Raw genomic sequence first — 24,339 nt, forward strand, 5'->3', positions numbered from 1 at the left:
TCACAGAATCTTCTTATTTCCACAATAAGTTCATGACACGACAAGTATCACATGGGCTGACTACAAGCCAGAATACGCCTATTATTATTATTATTATTATTATATTTAAGTTTATAGAGCGCGCAGCTACCCGGAGGTTTCCCGGCGCTAAAAAACAGATTAAGGGAAAAAAGAACTGAGAAATAGAGGGGCCGACTATTGGTTAAATAACCAGGTTTTTACCTCTCTGCGGAACTTGAGGTAGCAAGATTCAGTACGCAGAGCCAGTGGAAGTGAGTTCCATAGGGAGGGAGCCAGGTAGGAGAACGAGTGGCCACCCATTCTGGCTCTTTTTACTCTGGGAACCTGAAACCTATGCTGGTTGGAAGAGCGAAGGGTACGGGCAGGGCAGTAGTGATGAACCAACGTACTAAGATAGGGTGGAGCCCGGCCTGCATTGATTCTATGCATAAGGCAAAGAGCCTTGAATTTCGTATGGCTTTCAATACAGAGCCAATGCAAGTTACGGAGGGAGTTAGAAGTGGAGGATTTGTAGGGAAGATTACAGAGCAGCCGAGCCGCCATGTTCTGCACTGTCTGTAGTTTCCGGGCCTAAAAATTAGAGTGTGTGTTTTATGTTACATGTGTGTCTGTCTAGTATTTGTCCCTCTTTTTTATATGTATATTTTCACTACAGGCACGTTCCACATGTGTAGAATGACACTAACGTGTCTTGATTTTCGAACCGCACCTTTTTATGACTGTGTCCACGGGTAAATTTGCCTATCGTTTTTTGAAGGAATGGGCCACCAGAAAAAATGTTTTTGTCCTTCTCCTTACAGGTCAACAAAATAGAGGTCATTCAGTAGGTACATTGTATTGCCTGCACTTGTAAATCTTGCTTTTTTAGTATATTAAAAACTCTGAAGAAGTAGAGAAACGTGAGTAAGGTGGGGATTTGTGTACCCCAGTCCTGAAGAAGGTGTTTTTACACCGAAACATGTTGACACACACATAGGAGGTGGCGCACATAGGTCACGCCCAAAACTCCGCTCTCACCCCTTTTATTAGTACCAGCCTGGGGGCCAATTAAAAATGTTTTACCCCACGAGCCAGGCACTTTTTAAACTTCACTCACTATCAAACCCCACCACAGCACTTACTTATAAATTCCCTCACCGACACCACACATAGCCAATATAAGTGCTCCCACGCAACCGTAGGGCGCAGCACGCCGCATCTCGTAGAGGGGTACGAGGACCCCAAGGATGAAGCATGACACCAAGGGGCCTGTTGGTGTGTGAGGGGTACCCAAAAACAACAAGTGTGTTCCCAACCATCGTAGGGACACCTCCTTCCCATCTCCCAATGAATTCCTTTTGTTTATAAAATAGATCCTTGATGTTATACACTCCGGTTGAGATACAAACCGGATTATCCATACCGAGGCGACTTTGGGCCTTCGGCACGCTGTGAATTTGCCCAGTTTAGCCAGGCTTGGCTTCAGGAGTAGGTTGCAAACACACTGTCCTGATGAAGACTCCCGGCAAAGGTACCAACTCCGTGTTGCATAGTCGAGTTGAAACGTCGGCACTCTTCCTTTGACGAAGACCTGTACCTACTTGCCACATCTCTCCACAAAATTGCATTGAATGCAGACCGTTAATTTACAGATTACATATAAATCTTTTATGAACAGGCTTGCTGTAACTGATCTTTGCTATCAGTATTGAAATGTTTTTGAATGATCTATTCCTCTAATTCTTTATTCACTATCTCACTACACAACACCACTATCCTACCCTTCCACTTCTCCTCCTTGCGCGCAACCTATGATCATTACAGTATTAATTGATTGACTCCATAATAAATACTGTGTAATTTATTATATAGTGTGGCGCTTGGTTTCTTGTGTGTGGTCTATCAAATTGATGCAGAAATAGGTATTCTGTACACAAATTATTATCTTGTATATGTTATTTATCAATTAATTAGCAATGTGCTTTGCAAAGTAAATTTATATTGGTCAAATTCTGGTCACGGACCATTGTTTTCATTCCAAGACAGCTTAGACAGGCTCAAAATAGAGTGAGAAAAAGAGAGAGAAAACATAAGTTTGCCTATCCTAATTTGCAGAGGAGCTAACCTCCTTCCCCCTTTTCAACCGTAGGAAACCTGAAAGAGGTTTCACTTCTGTGGACACTATTAACCCCTATTTGTGGCAACTGGGCACAACTAAACTTGTAGGAGGTAAATAGCACATTTAGCTAGCTAGAAAACATTAATAACCAACCACCAATTCCTTTAGCAATTGTACTAGATGTAACATGAGGGTGAATGAATACAAACTGAATCCCTTTGCCTCCTTATCTCTGTCCTTGCACAGTAATCTTTAAGCTAAAACTATTATTTTTATATACATGGCAGAGCCATGCTATACATAGGGAGCACATACACAACTATCGTTCCTTCGGATCATATGAGTGCATAAAACGTTTGCCGAAGAATAGTAAGCAAAACTTCTCTTTCTCTCCCTGGGCTGTCATCTCGTCTTTTAAAAAGTTTCAGAGGTCGAAGTGTCATAGCAAACCTTGCCTTCAGCCCTGCTAGGCTGCTAAATGCAGAACTCAACCTTTAACCCTTACCAGCTGTCCTATTTTTGTTCAAGGCTTTCCATGCAGCTTTTCCAATGCAAAGATCAAAAACAATTTTAGTGCACTTATTTTTAATAAACATTTTTTTTCATATAATCAAAATTTCCTTTTTTGTATTTTTTTTATCACCAACCCTCCTTATGGTTCCACATATGAAAAGCAAGCCTCATTCCTATCACCTTTAAATGCATTCCTTTATAACCCTAAGCACAGAAGCCTGGAAAAGTCTACTCCACTTTTTAAAGGACAGTAATTATTTAACATCAGAACCACAGATGTGCTTATGTAAAAAGGCATTAAGAAAGGAAATCCCTACTTTGAATCTTTTCTCTGTTATCCAAAATAATGAAACTGTCTTTTTAACTTTTAAAATCAACAGTCTGTAGTGCAGGCCTTTATACCGTGTTTGCACTAACTTAAAATCTCGTTGACTCAGCAGTTTCCTTGTGGCTTTGGACCAAGAATAGCCATGTATTATTGACGCAGCTGTTGCTCTGACCAACAGGCGTCAAATTATGACCCTTTCTCAGGAGAAAAAAAACCTCCATTGGTTGTGTCAGACAGCTTCTCCTCAGTGAGACAGCAAAAACACAGCTGTTTGAAAGCTTTTTTTTTCTAGTGCTGAAATGTAAGCACGGTGACAGTCTATTTAATAGTCAGGCATTTCAAGGCACTCAGATGATGTGAATGCCTTTTAATATCTAATATAATGTATCCAAGGATAATGCTGTAACATTTTGTATCTTAGTCCTAGTTATTGCAAAACACACAATTTCGTTTTTCTTCCTTTCTATGAGGCCTATTTTCTTCCTATTGAATGTGAATTCTAATATTATCTGTAGCATTGTGGTAATTTGCACATATCTATAGTTTCTTTCTTTGTCAATTTTATTGGTAGCATGCAGTTATTTAGCATATGTTGCATAATTCATTACTGGATTTTTTATTTAATATGTAATTAATTAAATGACATTCTTCATAATATAATGATGACATAAAAACACATTGAGCTCATTCCAGACATTTTCAGAAGCATTAACAAAGAGCGCAGTCGCTACTCACTCACACAAGTACCACCGGTGCCAAACCACAAACGACATAGACATTTAAACACATAATTAACCCACAAATCAACACTTAGGACAGAACCAAGAAACAGCCCACAGACTGTACTGAAAGTAAACGGTTTGTAAATACTAATTGTAAGTCATATTTACAAGAAAAGCTCTCAAAGGTAGCCCAAAAGACTGCACAAAAACAGCCCAAAAGACTGTTCCATGTTCAAGAAGCCAAAATACACCAAATTCACCCGTTTTGGCTGGCAGAACACTCAAAAAGCGCTCTGCATATCACCACTTATAAATGTTAGTAAGTCCATAGATCAGGATCCTTTTTTTGTACATATTTGGGGCCAGATGTAGGTGGCTAAATACCAGTCGGTAACGCCGAAATTCGTCAAATTTCTGCGTTACCGACCAGTATTTGGCTGAGTGCAATGTAGGTGACTTTAAACCTACATGCAAAATAAGTAATCGCAAAATAGCTATTCCTTATTTTGCTCTTGCATTTAAGGAATCACAAAAAACGATTCCTTAAATGCAATGTACGTAGCACTAAAAACAGTGCATTTCAGCCTTCACAAATCGCTATTTACTACCAACTTCAAGTTAAGTAGTGAATTCCTCTCAAAAAGCACTTTTTTGCTGTTTGAAATGTGCCATGTGGCCCACATCAATGCCCTTAGGGCATGTATGTGCGCCACATGTGCACACATGCACCATTCAGGCGTGCAACATGGCACCCTTGAAATAGGTCCCGCTATTAGCGATTTGGTAATACCGAATCGCTAATAGTGAATCTCTTCCCATTCATTCCTATGATCCTCCTAGCCCATAGGGATGAATGGCTAGGTATTCCCTAATAACAAATCTCAATTACCGATTAGTTATTAAGGAATGTTAAAGAATCGCTAATATTTTAGTGAATCCTACCTACATTCCATTTAGCGAGTCCTTAATAGCAATTTGGTGAAAATCGCTATAAAGGACTCACTAAATGGAAGTTACCTACATCTGGCCCTTAGTTCCATGGGGTACTTAGTCACCAAGGAAGAAACATCTTTTTATACCTAAACCTATTTAGGTATCCCCTCTAGGGGAGCTGGATGATTCGATTCTAGTTCCATATTGGTACCTCCAAGAAAGCAACACATTCTACGAAGTGTGCTAAGAACAGGCATGCCAATATTATAGAGCAGTGGCACTTAACACAATATGTGCCGTTACAAATTATTCAAAAGTTAGAGAAAAGTCTCCTCATTATCTGCCTACATAAATTGCAATTCCTATATTTCCAAGTTCCAAAGTCTTTGTCTAAAACAAAACAAGTCAAATGTCAACGACCTTACCAAGAACAAATCTCCAGCCTCTCACTGCCAAGTTCTGAGTGACCTAACGGTCATTTTAGAATACTCACGCCAAAGAGGTTCTCAGTCGGAAGCGGCTTGCCCCTGGAGCGCCAGATCAGGGAAGACCAGAAATATACTGGGCTGCAGAGACAGAGAATCTCAGTGTGCAGGGTATCTCTTTAGTAGAGTCCTGTCCTGTCCGCTTCAGTAGATTCCTGTCTCCCATCAAGACCACTCCCTTGGATAGCCGCTTCTCCGATGAGGTCCACGTTTCGGGTGCCATTTGAAGAAATAGAAACCTTCAAAGGGGTTCACTATTACACCTGGTCCTTGAACCAACAAAGAAGAAATTCGCACGGAAGCTGTAATATAAAAACAATGCATTAATTAACCTCAGATAAGGAAGACTGCATCATACAGTACCCTCAGGCCACTGTAGGAGGAAGTCTAAGGAGTACAGAGAACAGGGGACTTATATATGCATAGGTTACATAGTCAGCATAAAACCAAGGGGAGGTCCTGCCACATACAAGCATGCCTATTGACTAATATGGGTATGCAAAATGTGCTTGTTCAACAAAGTGGGAGGGGAGACATGTCTCCTTATATCAGCAAGAATAGTGTGATAGTTACATACTAGGAGCAAGTGCATTCTGACAGCTAGGCCTTTCTGAGCATGTGCAAGGCTCTGAAAGAGGGAGAAAGCACATGGCTACCTAAAATGGCTGCTAAGAATAAAATGGCTTTTAGCTCATGCTAACAGCGATTCCTGCAATCTTTAACAGCTTGACTCCAGTGGCATGGAGAGCACATGACCCACGTCTGGTTACACCCGTCCCAGTCGGGGTGACAAATGCAAAAAGAACAATTGAGGGACAGGATCCAGAACAATGTCATACATTCACCCAAGTACAAATATCTGGGCCTAAACCATCATGTATTGCTCACCATGCCATTCCAGTTTGGACCCAGCCATATTCAAATCAGTCTTGACCCTGCGCCCTATGGGAACAGTCCAACCCGAACTGCCAGACCAGGTCCTCCCTGGACTGGAACCAAGCATCTTAGGACTGGTTTCGGCTTTCAGCCCTCATCAGCCAGGATAGCTTGACTCCTGTGGCAATGAGAGCAAGGGACCCACGTCTGGGCATACTCATCCCAGTCGGGGTGACAAATGCAAAAAGAACAATTGAGGGACAGAATCCAGAACAATGTCATACTTTCACCCAAGTACAAAGATCTGGGCCTAAACCATAATGTTTTGCTCCCCATGCCATTCCAGTTTGGACCCAGCCATATTCAAATCAGTCTTGACCCTGCGCCCAATGGGAACAGTCCAACCCGAACTGCCAGGCCAGGTCCTCCCTGGACTGGAACCAAGCATCTTAGGACCGGTTTCGACTTTCAGCCCTCATCAGCCAGGATAGCTAGACTCCAGTGGCATGGAGAGCACAGGACCCACGTCTGGGCATACCTGTCCCACTAGGGGTGACAAAGTGCGTAAGGTATGCCCAGACGTGGGTCCTGGGCTCACTGTGCCGTTGGAATCAAGCTATCCTGGCTGATGAGGGGTGAAACCCCAAAACCGGTCCTAGGATGCTTGATTCCGATCCACGGAGGACCTGGCTTGGCAGTTCGGGCTGGACTGTTCCCATGAGGCACAGGGTCAAGACTGATTTGCATATGGCCAGGTCTAAACTGGGGCGGCATGGTGAGCAAAAGAATGATGGATTTGACCCAGATCTCTTGACTGGGGGTGAATGTTTTGATTTGTTCTGCATTCCGTCCATCAAATGTGTGTCTTTTGCTTTCTCACCCTGTGTGTGCCAGGTATGCCCAGAAGTCGTTCCTGGGCTCACTGAGCCACTGGAATCCAGCTATCCTGGCTGATGAGGGGTGAAACTCCAGAACCGGTCATAGGGTGCTTGTTTCTGATCCATGGAGGACCTGGCTTATCAGTTCAGGCTGGACTCTTCCCATGAGGCACAGGGTCAAGACTGATTTGTATATGGTCAGGTCTAAACTGGAGTGGCATGGTGAGCAAAAGAATGATGGATTTAACCCAGATCTCTTGACTGGGGTGAATGTTTTGATTTATCCTGCATTCCGGCCATCAATTGTGTGTTTTTTGCTTTCGCGCCTTAGGTGCGCCAGGTATCCCCAGACGTGGGTCCTGGGCTCACTGTGCCACTGGACTGAAGCTATCTTGGCTGATGAGGGGTGAAACCCCGAAACCAGTCCTAGGATGCTAGTTTCCGGTCCAGGGAAGACCTGGCTTGGCAGTTTGGGCTGGACTGTTCCCATGAGGCACAGGGTCAAGACTGATTTGCATATGGCCAGGTCTACACTGGGGTGGCATGGTGAGCAATAGAATGATGGATTTAACCGAGATCTTTAGACTGGGGGTGAATGTTTTGATTTGTTCTGCATTCCATTCATCAATTGTGTGTCTTTTGCTTTCTCACCCTAAGTACGCCAGGTATGCCAAGACGTGGGTCCTGGGCTCACTGTGCCACTGGAATCAAGCTATCCTGGCTGATGAGAGGTGAAACCCCGAAACCGGTCCTAGGATGCTTGTTTTCGGTCCAGGGAGGAACTGGGTGGCAGTTCGGGCTGGACTGCTCCCATGAGGGGCAGGGTCAAGACTGATTTGCATATGGCCATGTCTAAACTGGGGTGGCATGGTGAGTAATAGAATATTGATTTAACCCAGATCTCTTGACTGGGGGTGAATGTTTTGATTTGTTCTGCATTCTATCCATCAATTGTGTGTCTTTTGCTTTCTTGTCCTATGTGTGGCAGGTATGCCCAGAAGTGGGTCCTAGGCTCACTGTGCCACTGGTATCAAGCTATCCTGGCTGATGAGGGGTGAAACCCCGAAACCGGTCCTAGGAAGCTTGTTTCCGGTCCAGGGAGGACCTGGCTTGGCAGTTTGGGCTGGACTGTTCCCATGAGGTACAGGGTCAAGACTGACTTGCATATGACCAGGTCTAAACTGGGATGGCATGGTGAGCAAAAGAATGATGTATTTACCCCAGATCTCTTGACTGGGGGTGAGTGTTTTAATTTGTTCTGCATTCCGTCCATCAATTGTGTGTCTTTTGCTTTCTCGCCCTAAGTGCGCCAGATATGCCCAGACGTCATTCCTATGCTCACTGTGCCACTGGAACGAAGCTAACCTGGCTGATGAGGGGTGAAGCCTCAAAACCAGTCTTAGGGTGCCTATTTCGGTCCAGGGAGGACCTGGCTTGGCAGTTCGGGCTGGACTGTTCCCATGAGGAACAAGGTCAAGGCTGATTTGCATTTAGCCATGTCTAAACTGGGTTGGCATGGTGAGCAAAAGAATTATGGATTTAACCCAGATCTCTTGACTGGGGGCGAATGTTTTGATTTGTTCTGCATTCTGTCCATCAATTGTGTATTTTGCTTTCTCGCCCTAAGTGCGCCAGGTATGCCCAGACGTGGGTCCTGGGCTCACTGTGCAACTGGAATCAAGCTATCCTGGCTGATCACCCCGTTACCGGTCCTAGGTTGCTTGTTTCTGGTCCAGGACCTGGCTTGGCAGTTTGGACTGGACTGTTTCCATGAGGCACAGGGTTTAGACTGATTTGCATATGGAGAGGTCTAAACTGGGGTGGCATGGTGAGCAAAAGAATGATGGATTTAACCAAGATCTCTTGACTGGGGTGCATGTTTTTGATTTGTTCTGTCTGCCGTCCATCAATTTTGTGTCTTTTGCTTTCTCGCCCTAAGTACGCCAGGTATGCCCAGAAGTGGGTCCTGGGCTCACTATGCCACTCAAATCAAGCTATCCTGGCTTATGAGGGGTAAAACCCTGAAACCGGTCCTAGGATGCTTGGTTCCGGTCCAGGGAGGCCCTGGCTTGGCAGTCAGGCTGGACTGTTCCCATGAGGCATAGAGTCAAGACTGATTTGCATATGGCCAGGTCTAAACTGGGGAGGCATGGTGAGCAAAAGAATGATGGATTTAACCCAGATCTCTTGCCTGGGGGTGAATGTTTTGATTTTTCTGCATTCCATCCATCAATTGTGTGCCTTTTGTTTTTTTACCCTTGCAGCATAGATTGAAAAGATCTACACCAGGAAGAGCTCTGCAGTCCGCAACCGCCAATCATATTACCAAACACAGGTTCCTGGAAGACTCGACAAGGGGTGTGTGCCTTTTCAGTGAACGTCATCTAGCTGTGGAATAGACTACCACATGATCTGAGAGCATTGCCAGATCTATTAAAATGTGGGAAGGCTTTGAAGACCTGGTTGTTCCCCAAATATTCAGATGGCTGCATCACTATAATCTGACTTCTCTCCTCTCTCTTCCCACTTATGCAATGTTTGCTACAGTGCCAGGAGGTCACAGTTGCTCTCTATAGATAATTCAAATAAATAAACATCATGATCTCTGTGACAAAAGCAGTAATTAACTGAACTATTTACAGAAATGCAGATCTGTGATGTGCATAGTACACGTTGTGCTTTGCAGCAGAAACATTAACCCTCTTTGCTACATTAGCATGAGTCAAAACTATCACTTGACAATTCAAAGCTCTTGCCATTAAGTATATTAATCACTAGAGTTAGCTTGCTGCTGTTATTATCCCTTGACAAATTTGCGGGAAACACAAAAATCTCTTCAGGCTGCTCCTATTTCTCCTCAGCTTGTCGGTCAAATGGCGCCCCCTCGACCTTGGAACCCAGTGTGATGGCACTGGTCACGCAACTCTAAAGCTGGCATTGCTGAGAACTCTTGTCAATGGTCTCATCGAAATTTATGGGCCAATTGTAATGAGGGCCTTTTATGTAATACTGATTGAAACTAATTTTAGTCAGGACTCAAATTAAATCAACGGGGTTTATATTTCAGAAAATCAAATTGCTTTCCCAAAATCTTGAAGTACGGTCTAGAAAATGCTGAAAAATAACAGCTTTAAAGTAAAACACATTGGGCCTGATTCGCAAAGGACCTCTGCACTTGACTCTCCGCACTAGGGGTGGAACCTCCCCAATGAGAATTCTCATAGCAGCAATTCTGCCCCAGGTACAAAGACTCCATCATAATAATAATAATAAACTTCTTTATTCGGCTTGTTCGCAGAGGAAAAACCATAAAAGAGACAATTCACACATTACAGTTTCACATGAATAAAACAGGAAAAACACACAGTTTCAATAAAATCGTACAAAAAAGTGATAAAAATAAAAAAGAATTGGTTATCATAAATTTCATCGGAAATCTACTCAAAATTTCGTAAATGAGGACATTTATAAATTTTTCCTGTGCTTCATGATGCATTTTAAAAAGTTACTCACAAAATAACAGACACTTTCAGTTTCCAGCATTTGGAGTCTAAGAAAAGCGGGCCTGCATTGTCTCAGTCCCCAGCTCCTCAATATTGGTAGTAACCAGATTTTTCTATGCGGATGATGGTATTTACAAAGCATAATCACATGTAGATTGGATTGTATTGATAGTCCGTCACACGGACAGGGTGGCAAAATAACTTCCCAGCAGTTTTTCGATGGGAACGTAACCAATCTAAAAAAAGTGTTTAACCTAAATCTGGTCATTAACATTCTCTCATATGTTGGAATTTGGAGTGTCAGATACGGATGAATGCCATGGGCTATTTGTACCATATTTGCATGGACTACCGCAGTTTTTAATGATTCAGATGCCAGTCTTAGAGACTCCAAGTGTCTTAATGCTAATTGTTTGAGATCTCTCTTCGAAATGTCCATTATGGATTCTGGTTCAAGGAAGTGGTTCTCTAACCCTAGATCCTTGAAAAAATCTCTTACATAGGAAAGCCATTTTACTTTAGCGGATTTATCGAGGGCCATCGAGTCAGCAATGATGGACTGGGTCAGCGTATTTTTGTCAGATGTCCAGATGCGCCGCCACAGCATCACTGGTTCGGTTTTAATTAAGTCCTCTATATAGGGTATTCCTAATTCCAAGTACATGGCGTAAATTGAGGTTCCTTTTGGGGTGGCTAGGAGAAATCTTAGAAATGCATTTTCAGCCTTCTGGATGGAGCTAGTGTCGATGTATCCCCAGACTCCCGCACCATATAGTGCGATAGCCTGGCATTTAGCGTTATAAATTTTCAATAGCTCCACTGGGGGCCTTTTTCCTAATCTCTGTGAGAAGCTCGTTAGTGCGGCTATTGATCTCTTAAAGAGATGACCTCTTGTGTCTACTGCTGGCTTCCATGTCAGTTGTTCATCTATCATGATGCCCAGATAGGGGTATTGTGGGGTGACCTCAAGCTTTTGGTTATCGAGGTAAATGGCCTTTATGCTTTTTTTTCCCCTACCTACTGTCATGACAAAAGTTTTCTTCACATTCACTTGCAAATCCAGGTTGCCCATGTAGGTCGTATACCTATTCAATGAGAGCTGTAGCTCACGTGGTGTGCGCGCCAGAATGACGGCATCGTCCGCATAGAGCAGGGCGGGAATCAGGCGTTGGTTAATGCGTGGGAGATCCTGAGCCCCCCTTAACATCTCACCCTCCAGGCCATTAGTATAAAGTGAGAAGAGGAAGGGGGCCAGGACACATCCCTGCCTGACTCCGCGCCCTACACTAAACAGAGCTGTCAGCTCGCCATTCAGGCCAAATCGCACTCTGGCCGTTGCACCGGAATAGAGTTCCCTCAGAAAGTCCAAAAGAGATGGTTCTACTCCCATTTGGCCTAGGACCGTCCACAGTTTTGCATGCGATACGCAGTCAAACGCTGCGGACAGGTCGACAAATACCATATAGATCTTAGTTGCCTTGGCCTGTGTGTATTTTCCCATTTTTAAGGTGAGGTTGAGGGCCTGTTCCACTGTTCTGAAACCCTCACGGAAGCCAAATTGGATATCGGAGATAATGCCTCGATCCTCACTCCACTGCTGGAGACGCTCTAGGATAACTCTCCCCACTACCTTCCCGAGCGAGTCCAGCAGTGAGATGGGCCAATAGCACTTCACATCTTCACGGTCCCCCTTTTTAAAAATGGGGACCATTATTGACTTGGTCCAGGAACTTAGAACTCCCTCATTCTCCGCCGCTATACACACTCTTGTTAGAATGGGGGCCCAGAGGTCTAGGTTATTTTTAAAAAAGTCCACTGGAACCCCGTCCGGGCCTGGAGCTTTGCCCAGTTTGCTTTTCTGTAGTGCTTCCAAAAGATCGGGAATATCAAACAAAAGCGGGATGGGGTACTGTACTTTTGAGGGTGATAGGTCCATGGGTGAGCTACATTTAAAGATCTTAGAAAAATGTGCGACCCATGTATGCTCATCTATGGCAACTTCGATTCTGGGGGTGCCAGTGTTAGAGAGATATGGGGCTCTGACTGTGCGCCAGAAGAGCTCACTATTTTTTGATAAAGCACTCTTATGAAGATCGTCCCAGAGTTTCTGCTTTAGTTGTGCAGTTCTCAGTTTTCGTTCCCTTATGTATTGACGCCTTAGAAGTTGGATCTGGGCTGCGTCCCTCGATTTATTATGGAGCGCAGATTTTAGTTTAGTTAAAGCGGTTGTACAGTTATGGCTAAACCACCCTTTCTTTACGGGGGGGTTTATTCTGGGTTTTGAGGAGAGTAAGTCCTTAATATGGTCTAAAATGTGTTTGAAGTTCGTTAGAACTTCCTCATGGCTTGAAGAGAGATCCAGACATTTTAAAATGTTTGGGTACGCCTGGATTATCAGTTTTTTTGTAATTTTGGTAGGATTAATTTTCCCCCATTTGATTGTGTAACCGTTCTGTTTACCAATCTCTAGTGTATTCTGTACAAGCATATTTGCTATGTCCGAACTTTGGGATTTAAGATCAGGTAAATAAAGATTTATCGTTAAGGCTGAATGGTCGCTAAGTGAATTGCAAATAGTCCGAAAATCCTTAGCTATGCCGATCAGGCCAGGTGATAAGAAGATATAATCGACTGTTGTGTAATGGCCTCTCCCCACATAGGTCGGATTGAGTGAGTTGGAATCTGCATTTCGGTGGTTAGCAATTTGCAGATCCAAATCCGAGAGGACAGCATTTAGGGTGTTCCCCACTTTATTGTGTGTAAAATGTACTAATGGAGCCTCATATTCATCCACCAACCCACAGCAGAGTGGGTTAGTCGTTAGACATGGGTGGAGATTGAAGTCTCCTCCCCATATTAGGTGGGTTACCCCCTGACTAATTCTCGATTGAAAAGATTGTTTTAATCTCTCGTCTCGTGTATATTGCTGAGGAGATTTATGAATTGGTCGTCATCAAGGTTATTATATAGATTAGTTAAGAAGATAGTCTCCTTGTTAGAGAAGGAGAGAGAAAGGATTTGATAGTTAGAATCCTGAAACACACTACCCACTTTTAGGTGGGGTACGGTGTTCGCTATATAGATTACTAACCCACCTTTGTGTCTTCCCATTATACTACTTGCTGCTGGAACAGCGTAGGTTTTATAGCCTTGTATATGAAGCTCTTCTATTGACCATGTCTCCTGGAGACAGATTATTTGATAGGGTTTTAGAAAGTCTTGAGCGGTCCGTCCTCAATTTTGGAACGGAGACCTGCTATGTTCCAGTAGAGTATAGAAATCGGGGGTCTCACAACTTTGACTCCATCACGACTGAGGGGATTTGTGAATCAGGTCCATTGTATGTAGGACATCATATAATAATTAGATGTACTTTGTTATGCGTAAATTAGTGGATCCATGCAGCACATTACTGAGTCTATGGTTACTGTACAAAACATCATGCACAAAAACAATCCTGCTTGTAACTCAAAGACCCGGCGTTACACACAGCGCACTATCTCTAGGAGACAGCAGCAATGTGCCATCTGTAGTCTTCCTTTAAAGCAAGGCAGCACAGCAACACTGCCTGCTGCTCGACGTTGCGTGAAAAAATTGTAAATATTCCACTTCATGTTGAAATGAAGTGAATTTGTACTTGTATAGCGCACTTATACCCTGAGGTGTCTTGGCACTATACACATACTACTGTGGAATCCTTCCTGGTTTTTCCCTGTGAAATGCCCACTCCTGGGCACCCCCAAGGTGAAGCCAGGCATGCCAGCGCTGTTGGGGCTGTTGTGGAGATTAAGTAAGTTATTGCCCAGAGTTGCAAAGTGGGACCCATGATTAGAATAGTCACCGAGGCGAGAATTATCAGGTCTGAGGAAAGTGAGCCCAAGACCCGCCGAGGCAGGAATTGAACCCTGGTCTCAGGCCAGACCTCTGCATCAGGGTCTGCCGCTCTAACGATTGAGCAACACTTCTCCACTTACATAGAAACGAGAGCTTTCTTCCATGCACTGCAGACCTCATTTGGTGCACCTTCGCATGAACCATTTTGTGAAGAGGGTGAGGTGCTAACTAGACTTCCATATGAAACATGAACTTGAAAGGCAATCATGATGAAATTAACAAGTACAGTAATAGTAAAGATCACTACCTAAACATAGTCTCCTAGTCCCATTGGTGAATATGTCTGATTTATTGCTTGGCGTTGAGTTATTTTTATCAAGGGGAAAGGCATGTATTTGGGATCGGGTATAAGGTAAAAATAAATTGAGCAAAACGTAAAATTCATCACAATACATGACGTGTGGTACAAACCTTTCTAATTTGGTTGACCGATGTGCTACTTTGTTTTTTTCCTAGCCCAGGGATTGTGCCATATTTAACCAAAGAGAGGTCTACTTTTCGTTTTTCACTCTTGTCCTCAATTTCTGACTTAGGGCTTTCTTCTATGTAGTCAATGTCATAATCTTTCCGACATGCCACTGATTTGTTGGTACCTCTTATCTCATCATATGTGGGCGTTACACAAGTCCCGTCATGACACTCGATGAATACATTTTCTCTGTGAATAGCTTTAGGTTGAACCTGGGAAAATATATTTGCACGTTATTACAGCCATACTGAAATTGTGAAAGCACATTACAAATAAATAATCGTCACCACATTATTACAGTTGGATAAGTGACTTTAATTAAAGGAAGTGAAGGCTTTTATAAAAACAAATATGTGGTCCCTAAGATTGTTGCTTGAAGACATATTGCACATACCTGTATTTTGAACTAATTTCTAATTAAACGGCCTCAGATACATATGTACAGCCAGCTGCACAAAGCATGTTGAGTTAGCAAATGTTCAGAATAAAATAAAAAATGTTTTTTGCAATATAGTAATCCCATTTTTAACTCCTATAATGGGTTTAGGAATGTATAGGGAACTGCCATTTTGATAGAGCGTGTTGTAGACATCCCTTCGAAATGGCAATACCTATCCATATATATCAATGGTTTTGGACCGAAATAGAAATTTTACAGACCCCCAAAAGTTGCAATGGGAACCCATTCTCAATAGGCACCCCGCGAGACCACTGCCCCTCTGCAAATGTGAAAAATAAGTTTCACATGGAGTAGTCCATGGGACAACAGACAACAGGGCCGGACTGGTGTTTTCGGGCACCGGGCAATCCCCCGGTCGGCTGGAGGGGGTGGGGGGCCGGTTTTGGATCAGGGGGCCGGTTTTGTGAGTGGGGGCCGATTTTCGACCCGACCGGTACAGCGTGTCAGTGTCAGACAGAAAATCGGGCACGCTGTACCAGTGGGACCAAAAATCGGCCCCCACTCACAAAACCGGCCCTCTGATCCAAAACCGGCCCCCCACCCAGACAGTACTGTACTCACTCAGTCTTAGAGTGCCGCTCCGCCCATACACTGCAGCAGGCAGCAACAAGCCTGATTGTCGACCTTTGCACTGACGTGCGGTGCAACCTAAAAAAAAAGCGGAAGCTTAGCGTTGCAGGAGAGGGAGGTGCCTGACTGTGCGCAGCGCGCAGTTATGCCCTGCCTCCTCTGGCGCATCTGCGCGCCGCCTAGGGTGCTGTCTTTCGCACTTGCACATTGAATAGGGGAAATTAAAACTGCGCAGTCAGTGTGCCCTACTACAGCAGGTTGCACATGGCCGGACTGGTGCTTTCGGGCACCGGGCAATCCCCCGGTCGGCTGGAGGGGGTGGGGGGCCGGTTTTGGATCAGGGGGCCGGTTTTGTGAGTTGGGGCCGATTTTCGACCCGACCGGTACAGCGTGTCAGTGTCAGACAGAAAATCGGGCACGCTGTACCAGTGGGACCGAAAATCGGCCCCCACTCACAAAACCGGCCCTCTGATCCAAAACCGGCCCCCCACCCAGACAGTACTGTACTCACTCAGTCTTAGAGTGCCGCTCCGCCCATACACTGCAGCAGACAGCAACAAGCCTGATTGTCGACCTTTGCACTGACGTGCGGTGCAACCTAAAAAAAAAGCGGAAGCTTAGCGTTGCAGGAGAGGGAGGGGCCTGACTGTGCGCAGCGCGCAGTTATGCCCTGCCTCCTCCGGCGCATCTGCGCGCCGCCTAGGGTGCTGTCTTCCGCACTTGCACATTGAATAGGGGCAATTAAAACTGCGCAGTCAGTGTGCCCTACTACAGCAGGTTGCAGGCCCTGATCGCGAGAGCCAGGAGAGGACCGGAGCGCCGAGCGGCCACCATAATTTAATTTATTGTACTGTGGTGGGGTGGCTAGGCTAGGCACGGGGCCGCTGGCACGCTGCCCGCCCCTGGAAGTAGGCAGCCCTACTGTCCTGTGTCTGCCACCAACAGCACGGCCTGACCCGTGGTCCGTGACAGCATTACCGTGAGTGAGTAAGTGTATCTTGACTGTCTGTCTAATGCAAACACTGAAGTTGGCTCAAGACAGCTTAATTAACCCTTGGAATTTGGAAAATGCAATTTATCCAGAGGCTTAGTGTGCTGCGGCAGGCCTCAGAGGAGGGTATTTTGTAAGAACTAGTGTGTTCTCAGCAGGGGCTGGGCCCAGCAGCAGGCCAATTGATCTCACAGGCCCCGCGCTCTGCATGCATGTGGACGAGAGAAACCAAGCGCGGCAACAAGAGAAAGGCCTCTCCCCTGACCACCTGCTCCTCAGCTCCCTCGTTAAGATGTTCCCCTGTTAGCTGTATATTTTTACTGTCTTTTAAGTCAGAGTCGTCAGCTAGAGCCTGCCAGTGCCCGGCCGTAGCTGCCAAGGTTTTAGATTGCTATGTGTGTGACATTTTCATACGTTCAGTGTAATTATGAGTGACTATGTTCCCCTGTTAGCTGTCTATTTTTACTGTCTTTTAAGTCGGAATCGTCAGCTAGAGCCTGAGCCTGCCAGTGCCCGGCCGTAGCTGCCAAGGTTTCAGATTGTTATGTGTGTGACATTTTCATAAGTTCAGTGTAATTATGAGTTACTATGTTCCCCTGTTAGCTGTCTATTTTTACTGTCTTTTAAGTCAGAGTCGTCAGCTAGAGCCTGCCAGTGGCCGGCCGTAGCTGCCAAGGTTTCAGATTGCTATGTGTGTGACATTTTCATAAGTTCAGTGTAATTATGAGTGACTATGTTCCCCTGTTAGCTGTCTATTTTTACTGTCTTTTAAGTCGGAGTCGTCAGCTAGAGCCTGCCAGTGCCCGGCCGTAGCTGCCAAGGTTTCAGATTGCTATGTGTTTGACATTTTCATAAGTTCAGTGTAAGTATGAGTGACTATGTTCCCCTGTTACCTGTCTATTCTTACTGTGTTTTAAGTCGGAGTCGTCAGCTAGAGCCTGAGCCTGCCAGTGCCCGGCCGTAGCTGCCAAGATTTCAGATTGCTATGTGTGTGACATTTTCATACATTCAGTGTAATTATGAGTGACTATGTTCCCCTGTTAGCTGTCTATTTTTACTGTCTTTTAAGTCAGAGTCGTCAGCTAGAGCCTGAGCCTGCCAGTGCCCGGTCGTAGCTGCCAAGGTTTCAGATTGTTAGGTGTGTGACATTTTCATAAGTTCAGTGTAATTATGAGTGACTATGTTCCTCTGTTAGCTGTCTATTGTTACTGTCTTTTAAGTCAGAGTCGCCAGCTAGAGCCTGCCAGTGCCCGGCCGTAGCTGCCAAGGTTTCAGATTGCTATGTGTGTGACATTTTCATACGTTCAGTGTAATTATGAGTGACTATGTTCCTCTGTTAGCTGTCTATTTTTACTGTCTTTTAAGTCAGAGTCGTCAGCTAGAGCCTGCCAGTGCCGGCCGTAGCTGCCAAGGTTTCAGATTGCTATGTGTGTGACATTTTCATAAGTTCAGTGTAATTATGAGTGACTATGTTCCCCAGTTAGCTGTCTATTTTTAATGTCTTTTAAGTCAGAGTCGTCAGCTAGAGCCTGCCAGTGCCCGGCCGTAGCTGCCAAGGTTTCAGATTGCTATGTGTGTGACATTTTCATAAGTTCAGTGTAATTATGAGTGACTATGTTCCCCTGGTAGCTGTCTATTTTTACTGTCTTTTAAGTTGGAGTCATCAGCTAGAGCCTGAGCCTGCCAGTGCCCGGCCGTAGCTGCCAAGGTTTCAGATTGCTATGTGTGTGACATTTTCATAAGTTCAGTGTAATTATGAGTGACTGACAGTCACTCATAATTACACGGAAATTATGATGACTGACATTTTTCTCGCAAGATGACAGCAACATATATCAGAAATTAAGCAACTTCATATTCTATTAAATCAGATTTTTGTACAGTCCACAGCCTGAGCTCGCGTGTTTGTAGGCACTTTTGATGTGATAATGAAGAAAAAGGTGCTTGGTGAAATAAAATATTGCCTAGCGCCACAAAATGTGTTCAGCTGGGATTGATGCCATGTATCACATTGTACAACTAAGCCACAGTATTGGTATCCCTTTTGCTTTGGCCGGCAGACCAGAGCTCTGCTCCCTCTGGTCTTGAGGAGTCCAGAGGACCTCGAGCTGTGCCAGAGACAGGCATCTCTCGACTCGAGCCTGGCTGGAGCTTCAGTGGCTTGCCCAACTCTACATCATATAGCGCTCACCAGAATGGGAACTTTAATTATATGTCATTAATACACAACAACAACTCTCTCTTAAAGACATTGGAGAGCTGAACCGGGGAGTTGACCCAGTTCACAATCTATTCCATCCATATATTATTTTGTACACGGATCCCAGTAGCTGCCGCTCCCAATTCACAACCCTACCTGACTGGAGTGGTTGGGCTCAGACACGAGGCACATGATGAATATTCATGAGAGCTCTTTACACATGCTGTTTTATACACAGTGATCTTTGAAGCCTGGCCGAGGTTTGCTGCTTTGCCCCATATTGTAAAGGTTTCTGGTCATTTTTCCTCAGGAGTACATCACCAGGGTTATTGTTGCTAGGACATGAGACAAGATCCTGGTTATATAATTTGACTAGGATAAGGCCATGGGACTGTAGGACTCCCACCAATAAAGGTTTGGACTCGACCCCTTGGATTATAGGCCTCAATTAATGGAGGTATAGAACTCTAACCATGAGACGACTTAATTTCTAAGATTCAACTAGTCTATAGATGCTAGAACTCCCCACCAAGGTTATGGCCTAACGGCTAGAGCAGTCGACTTCGAAGCTGGGAAACTGGGTTCGAGTCTCAGCAGGGACGCTCAACATCCTGTGATTCTGGGCAAACTACTTAATCTCACTTTGCCTAACAAAATGAATGTGTCCATCTGTAACACAACTGGTGCTCATGTAACTTGGCTTATACCTTCGGGTCGAGTTTGCGCTATATAAAATAAAAAAAATTAAAATTAAAAAGAAGGAAGATAGGATTCAATCCAGGAGAGAATTAAACTCCTCGGAGGAAGTATAGACCTCAAACTACAGGCAAATGAGATTCAAGTCAAGCAAGGAATGACTCACACCAGTGGAGGTGGGTCTATCATAGAAAACCGCGGCAGAAGGATCTGAACTGAAAAAAAGCAAGCGCTCAACTGATGGAAGGATATGACTCAATTAGAGATCAAATGTTATTTTATGTTATGTTACCTAACGGTTGTACTTGGTAGACAGGAGCAAGCCACTGAAAGCTCAAACCAGGCTTGAGGTAAATGCCGGCTCTGGCTCAGCTCTGGTTCATCTTAGAATCTTGAGCCCAAAAAGAACGAAGGTTATGTTTCCTAGTGGCTACAGCTGACAACCATGAAACATGGGGGGGAACAAGGTTTAAATCCTGGCCTCAGCTCCGCATTCTGTAAATCTGACAAATCTACCTGCAACATTTAAAAAACAGCATGCAAGGTGGTCTTTGTCTGTTGTTAAGCTTTCACAAGTGCGCACTATGTAAAACCGCAGAAAATAATATGTGGATTATGACTGTCACCCACACGCTAATCTCCTCTTCCAAGAATTAAGGACAAACCATTAATCTTTGATGTCAGAAAGAGATACCCATAAAGTGGCTGAACTGCACAGTGTAAACTCGAAAATCTGCTATCAACCCCGGCTTCCGTGGTTGACCAAAGAGTGTAATCCTGAGCAAATATTTTGCCTCAGAGCCTCCTTTTTCATCATTATCACATATCAGAGCACCTTCAAATAAGTGTGTTTGGGTTGTGTGCAATACAAAAAACCTCTTTTGTGATTGATTTAATGTTACTCTCTGTTCGATAAGAATTTAGGCCACATATAGGGTAGAAATGACAACTCACTTGCTTCTTAGTTCACTAATAGTAATTTTAGCATGGCGTGGGCAGGAATATTTGTAAATTTCTGTTTAAAACCTTTCGCTTGCAATAAATACTTCTCGATGCAGAGATACAATCTGATGGACTAAGGTGAAACACTCAATATTAAAGAAACACTTTTTTTTAATTTTGAAGACAACTTATATTCTAATATGTTGTTTCTTGCATGATTTTCAGAGCTCAGCTCGCGCATGAGCTTTTACAGCCAGAGCCCACCCTTGGCTTGGCTCTGTCCCGGCTCTCCCTGTTAATTTCTTTGCTTGCCCACTTCTAGTACTTGTAGACATATCACAGTAGAGTGTGGATAATTTGATCTTCCACCTAACCTGTGTTAGTAGAGTCTGCTAATCCACCTGCTTGGGTTCTTGGTAGATCTTGTTAATATGAAGTGTGTCTGTTCTTTCCTGTGTGTTATTGGAATGCTTATAAAAGTGGGTGTGTGAGGTGTATGGGTTTGATGGCATTGTTGAGAGTTTTCATGTTAGTTCTAAAGTTATAATCAGGCTGCTGGTTTGGTGACCTCTATCTCTCTCTCTCTATATCTATATATATATATATCTATATATATATATATATATCTCCCTCTCTCTATATCTCCATCTCTCTATATCTCTATCTCTCTCTCTCTCTCTCTCTCTCTCTCTCTCTCTCTTAGCTCTTTATCTCTCTCTCTCTCTCTCTTAGCTCTTTATCTCTATCTCTCTCTCTCTCCCTCTCTCTTAGCTCTTTATCTCTCTCTCTCTTACCTCTCTCTCTCTCTCTTAGCTCTTTATCTCTCTCTCTCTCTCTCTCTTTCTCTCTCTTTCTCTCTTAGCTCTTTATCTCTCTCTCCTCTCTCTCTCTCTCTCTCTCTCTTAGCTCCTTATCTCTCTCTCGCTCTCTCTCTTACCTCTTTATCTCTCTCTCTCTCTCTCTCGCTTTGTTTTGGCTTTTCTGTCTCCCAAATTTTCTTGGGGGGTAGAAGTTCAACCCCCAAACTCACCCTAGTGGTTGCTCACGGCGCTTGCTCGCTACACACCATGTGGGGGTTGGTCTCACTTTTACTTTGTTCTCTCTGATTCACTACTTGTGTCTATTTTTGGTGCTCTCTGAAAGAATGCCTATGGATACATCTGACTGGGTGGGTAACCTGATGTTCTTTAAGGTCATCATCTACTGTTTACTGTGCTTTGAAAGTTGATACAATTTGAATATCTAATGAAAAATGTGCTGCAAAATTCACCATTTTGGTCTGTCGTTTTTGAAAAATTTCTTGGGGGGAGCACCCCCCCAAACCCCCCGAGTGGCCATCGGGCTGGCTCGCTGCGCTCGCTCGCTACGCGCCGGACGGGGGCTGGCTCGCTACGCGCCGGACGGGGGCTGGTCTGGAAAAATTTGCCAGGGCTGCTTTCACTTCCCAGTCCAGCCCTGAGGTTGCAGGCCCTGATCGCGAGAGCCAGGAGAAGACCGGAGCGCCGAGCGGCCACCATAATTTAATTTATTGTACTGTGGTGGGGTGGCTAGGCTAGGCACGGGGCCGCTGGCACGCTGCCCGCCCCTGGAAGTAGGCAGCCCTACTGTCCTGTGTCTGCCACCAACAGCACGGCCCGACCCGTGGTCCGTGACAGCATGACCGTGAGTGAGTAAGTGTATCTTGACTGTCTGTCTAATGCAAACACTGAAGTTGGCTCAAGACAGCTTAATTAACCCTTGGAATTTGGAAAATGCAATTTATCCAGAGGCTTAGTGTGCTGCGGCAGGCCTCAGAGGAGGGTATTTTGTAAGAACTAGTGTGTTCTCAGCAGGGGCTGGGCCCAGCAGCAGGCCAATTGATCTCACAGGCCCCGCGCTCTGCATGCATGTGGACGAGAGAAACCAAGCGCGGCAACAAGAGAAAGGCCTCTCCCCTGACCACCTGCTCCTCAGCTCCCTCATTAAGATGTTCCCCTGTTAGCTGTATATTTTTACTGTCTTTTAAGTCAGAGTCGTCAGCTAGAGCCTGCCAGTGCCCGGCCGTAGCTGCCAAGGTTTTAGATTGCTATGTGTGTGACATTTTCATACGTTCAGTGTAATTATGAGTGACTATGTTCCCCTGTTAGCTGTGTATTTTTACTGTCTTTTAAGTCGGAGTCGTCAGCTAGAGCCTGCCAGTGCCCGGCCGTAGCTGCCAAGGTTTCAGATTGCTATGTGTGTGACATTTTCATAAGTTCAGTGTAAGTATGAGTGACTATGTTCCCCTGTTACCTGTCTATTCTTACTGTCTTTTAAGTCGGAGTCGTCAGCTAGAGCCTGAGCCTGCCAGTGCCCGGCCGTAGCTGCCAAGGTTTCAGATTGCTATGTGTGTGACATTTTCATACATTCAGTGTAATTATGAGTGACTATGTTCCCCTGTTAGCTGTCTATTTTTACTGTCTTTTAAGTCAGAGTTGTCAGCTAGAGCCTGAGCCTGCCAGTGCCCGGTCGTAGCTGCCAAGGTTTCAGATTGTTAGGTGTGTGACATTTTCATAAGTTCAGTGTAATTATGAGTGACTATGTTCCTCTGTTAGCTGTCTATTGTTACTGTCTTTTAAGTCAGAGTCGCCAGCTAGAGCCTGCCAGTGCCCGGCCGTAGCTGCCAAGGTTTCAGATTGCTATGTGTGTGACATTTTCATACGTTCAGTGTAATTATGAGTGACTATGTTCCTCTGTTAGCTGTCTATTTTTACTGTCTTTTAAGTCAGAGTCGTCAGCTAGAGCCTGCAAGTGCCGGCCGTAGCTGCCAAGGTTTCAGATTGCTATGTGTGTGACATTTTCATAAGTTCAGTGTAATTATGAGTGACTATGTTCCCCAGTTAGCTGTCTATTTTTAATGTCTTTTAAGTCAGAGTCGTCAGCTAGAGCCTGCCAGTGCCCGGCCGTAGCTGCCATGGTTTCAGATTGCTATGTGTGTGACATTTTCATAAGTTCAGTGTAATTATGAGTGACTATGTTCCCCTGGTAGCTGTCTATTTTTACTGTCTTTTAAGTTGGAGTCATCAGCTAGAGCCTGAGCCTGCCAGTGCCCGGCCGTAGCTGCCAAGGTTTCAGATTGCTATGTGTGTGACATTTTCATAAGTTCAGTGTAATTATGAGTGATTGACAGTCACTCATAATTACACGGAAATTATGATGACTGACATTTTTCTCGCAAGATGACAGCAACATATATCAGAAATTAAGCAACTTCATATTCTATTAAATCAGATTTTTGTACAGTCCACAGCCTGAGCTCGCGTGTTTGTAGGCACTTTTGATGTGATAATGAAGAAAAAGGTGCTTGGTGAAATAAAATATTGCCTAGCGCCACAAAATGTGTTCAGCTGGGATTGATGCCATGTATCACATTGTACAACTAAGCCACAGTATTGGTATCCCTTTTGCTTTGGCCGGCAGACCAGAGCTCTGCTCCCTCTGGTCTTGAGGAGTCCAGAGGACCTCGAGCTGTGCCAGAGACAGGCATCTCTCGACTCGAGCCTGGCTGGAGCTTCAGTGGCTTGCCCAACTCTACATCATATAGCGCTCACCAGAATGGGAACTTTAATTATATGTCATTAATACACAACAACAACTCTCTCTTAAAGACATTGGAGAGCTGAACCGGGGAGTTGACCCAGTTCACAATCTATTCCATCCATATATTATTTTGTACACGGATCCCAGTAGCTGCCGCTCCCAATTCACAACCCTACCTGACTGGAGTGGTTGGGCTCAGACA

General features: G+C 44.6%; 1 protein-coding gene across 11 annotated transcripts in view; it reads right to left on the reverse strand.

Annotated features, from left to right (window-relative positions):
* Positions 1-24,339, reverse strand: part of DCDC2C (doublecortin domain containing 2C) — a 5,988,712-nt gene that overhangs the window by 1,397,439 nt on the left and 4,566,934 nt on the right. For 10 of the 11 annotated variants that reach the window (XM_078647853.1, XM_078647855.1, XM_078647851.1 and 7 more), the window contains one exon: positions 14,663-14,932. The exons of the other annotated variant lie outside the window; for it this stretch is intronic. In XM_078647853.1, the coding sequence (XP_078503979.1) occupies positions 14,663-14,932 (270 nt within the window). The remainder of the gene's footprint in view (positions 1-14,662; positions 14,933-24,339) is intronic. 11 annotated transcript variants of the gene reach the window in all.

Source organism: Lissotriton helveticus, chromosome 6, assembly GCF_964261635.1.
Source record: "Lissotriton helveticus chromosome 6, aLisHel1.1, whole genome shotgun sequence".
Lineage (NCBI taxonomy): Eukaryota > Metazoa > Chordata > Amphibia > Caudata > Salamandridae > Lissotriton > Lissotriton helveticus.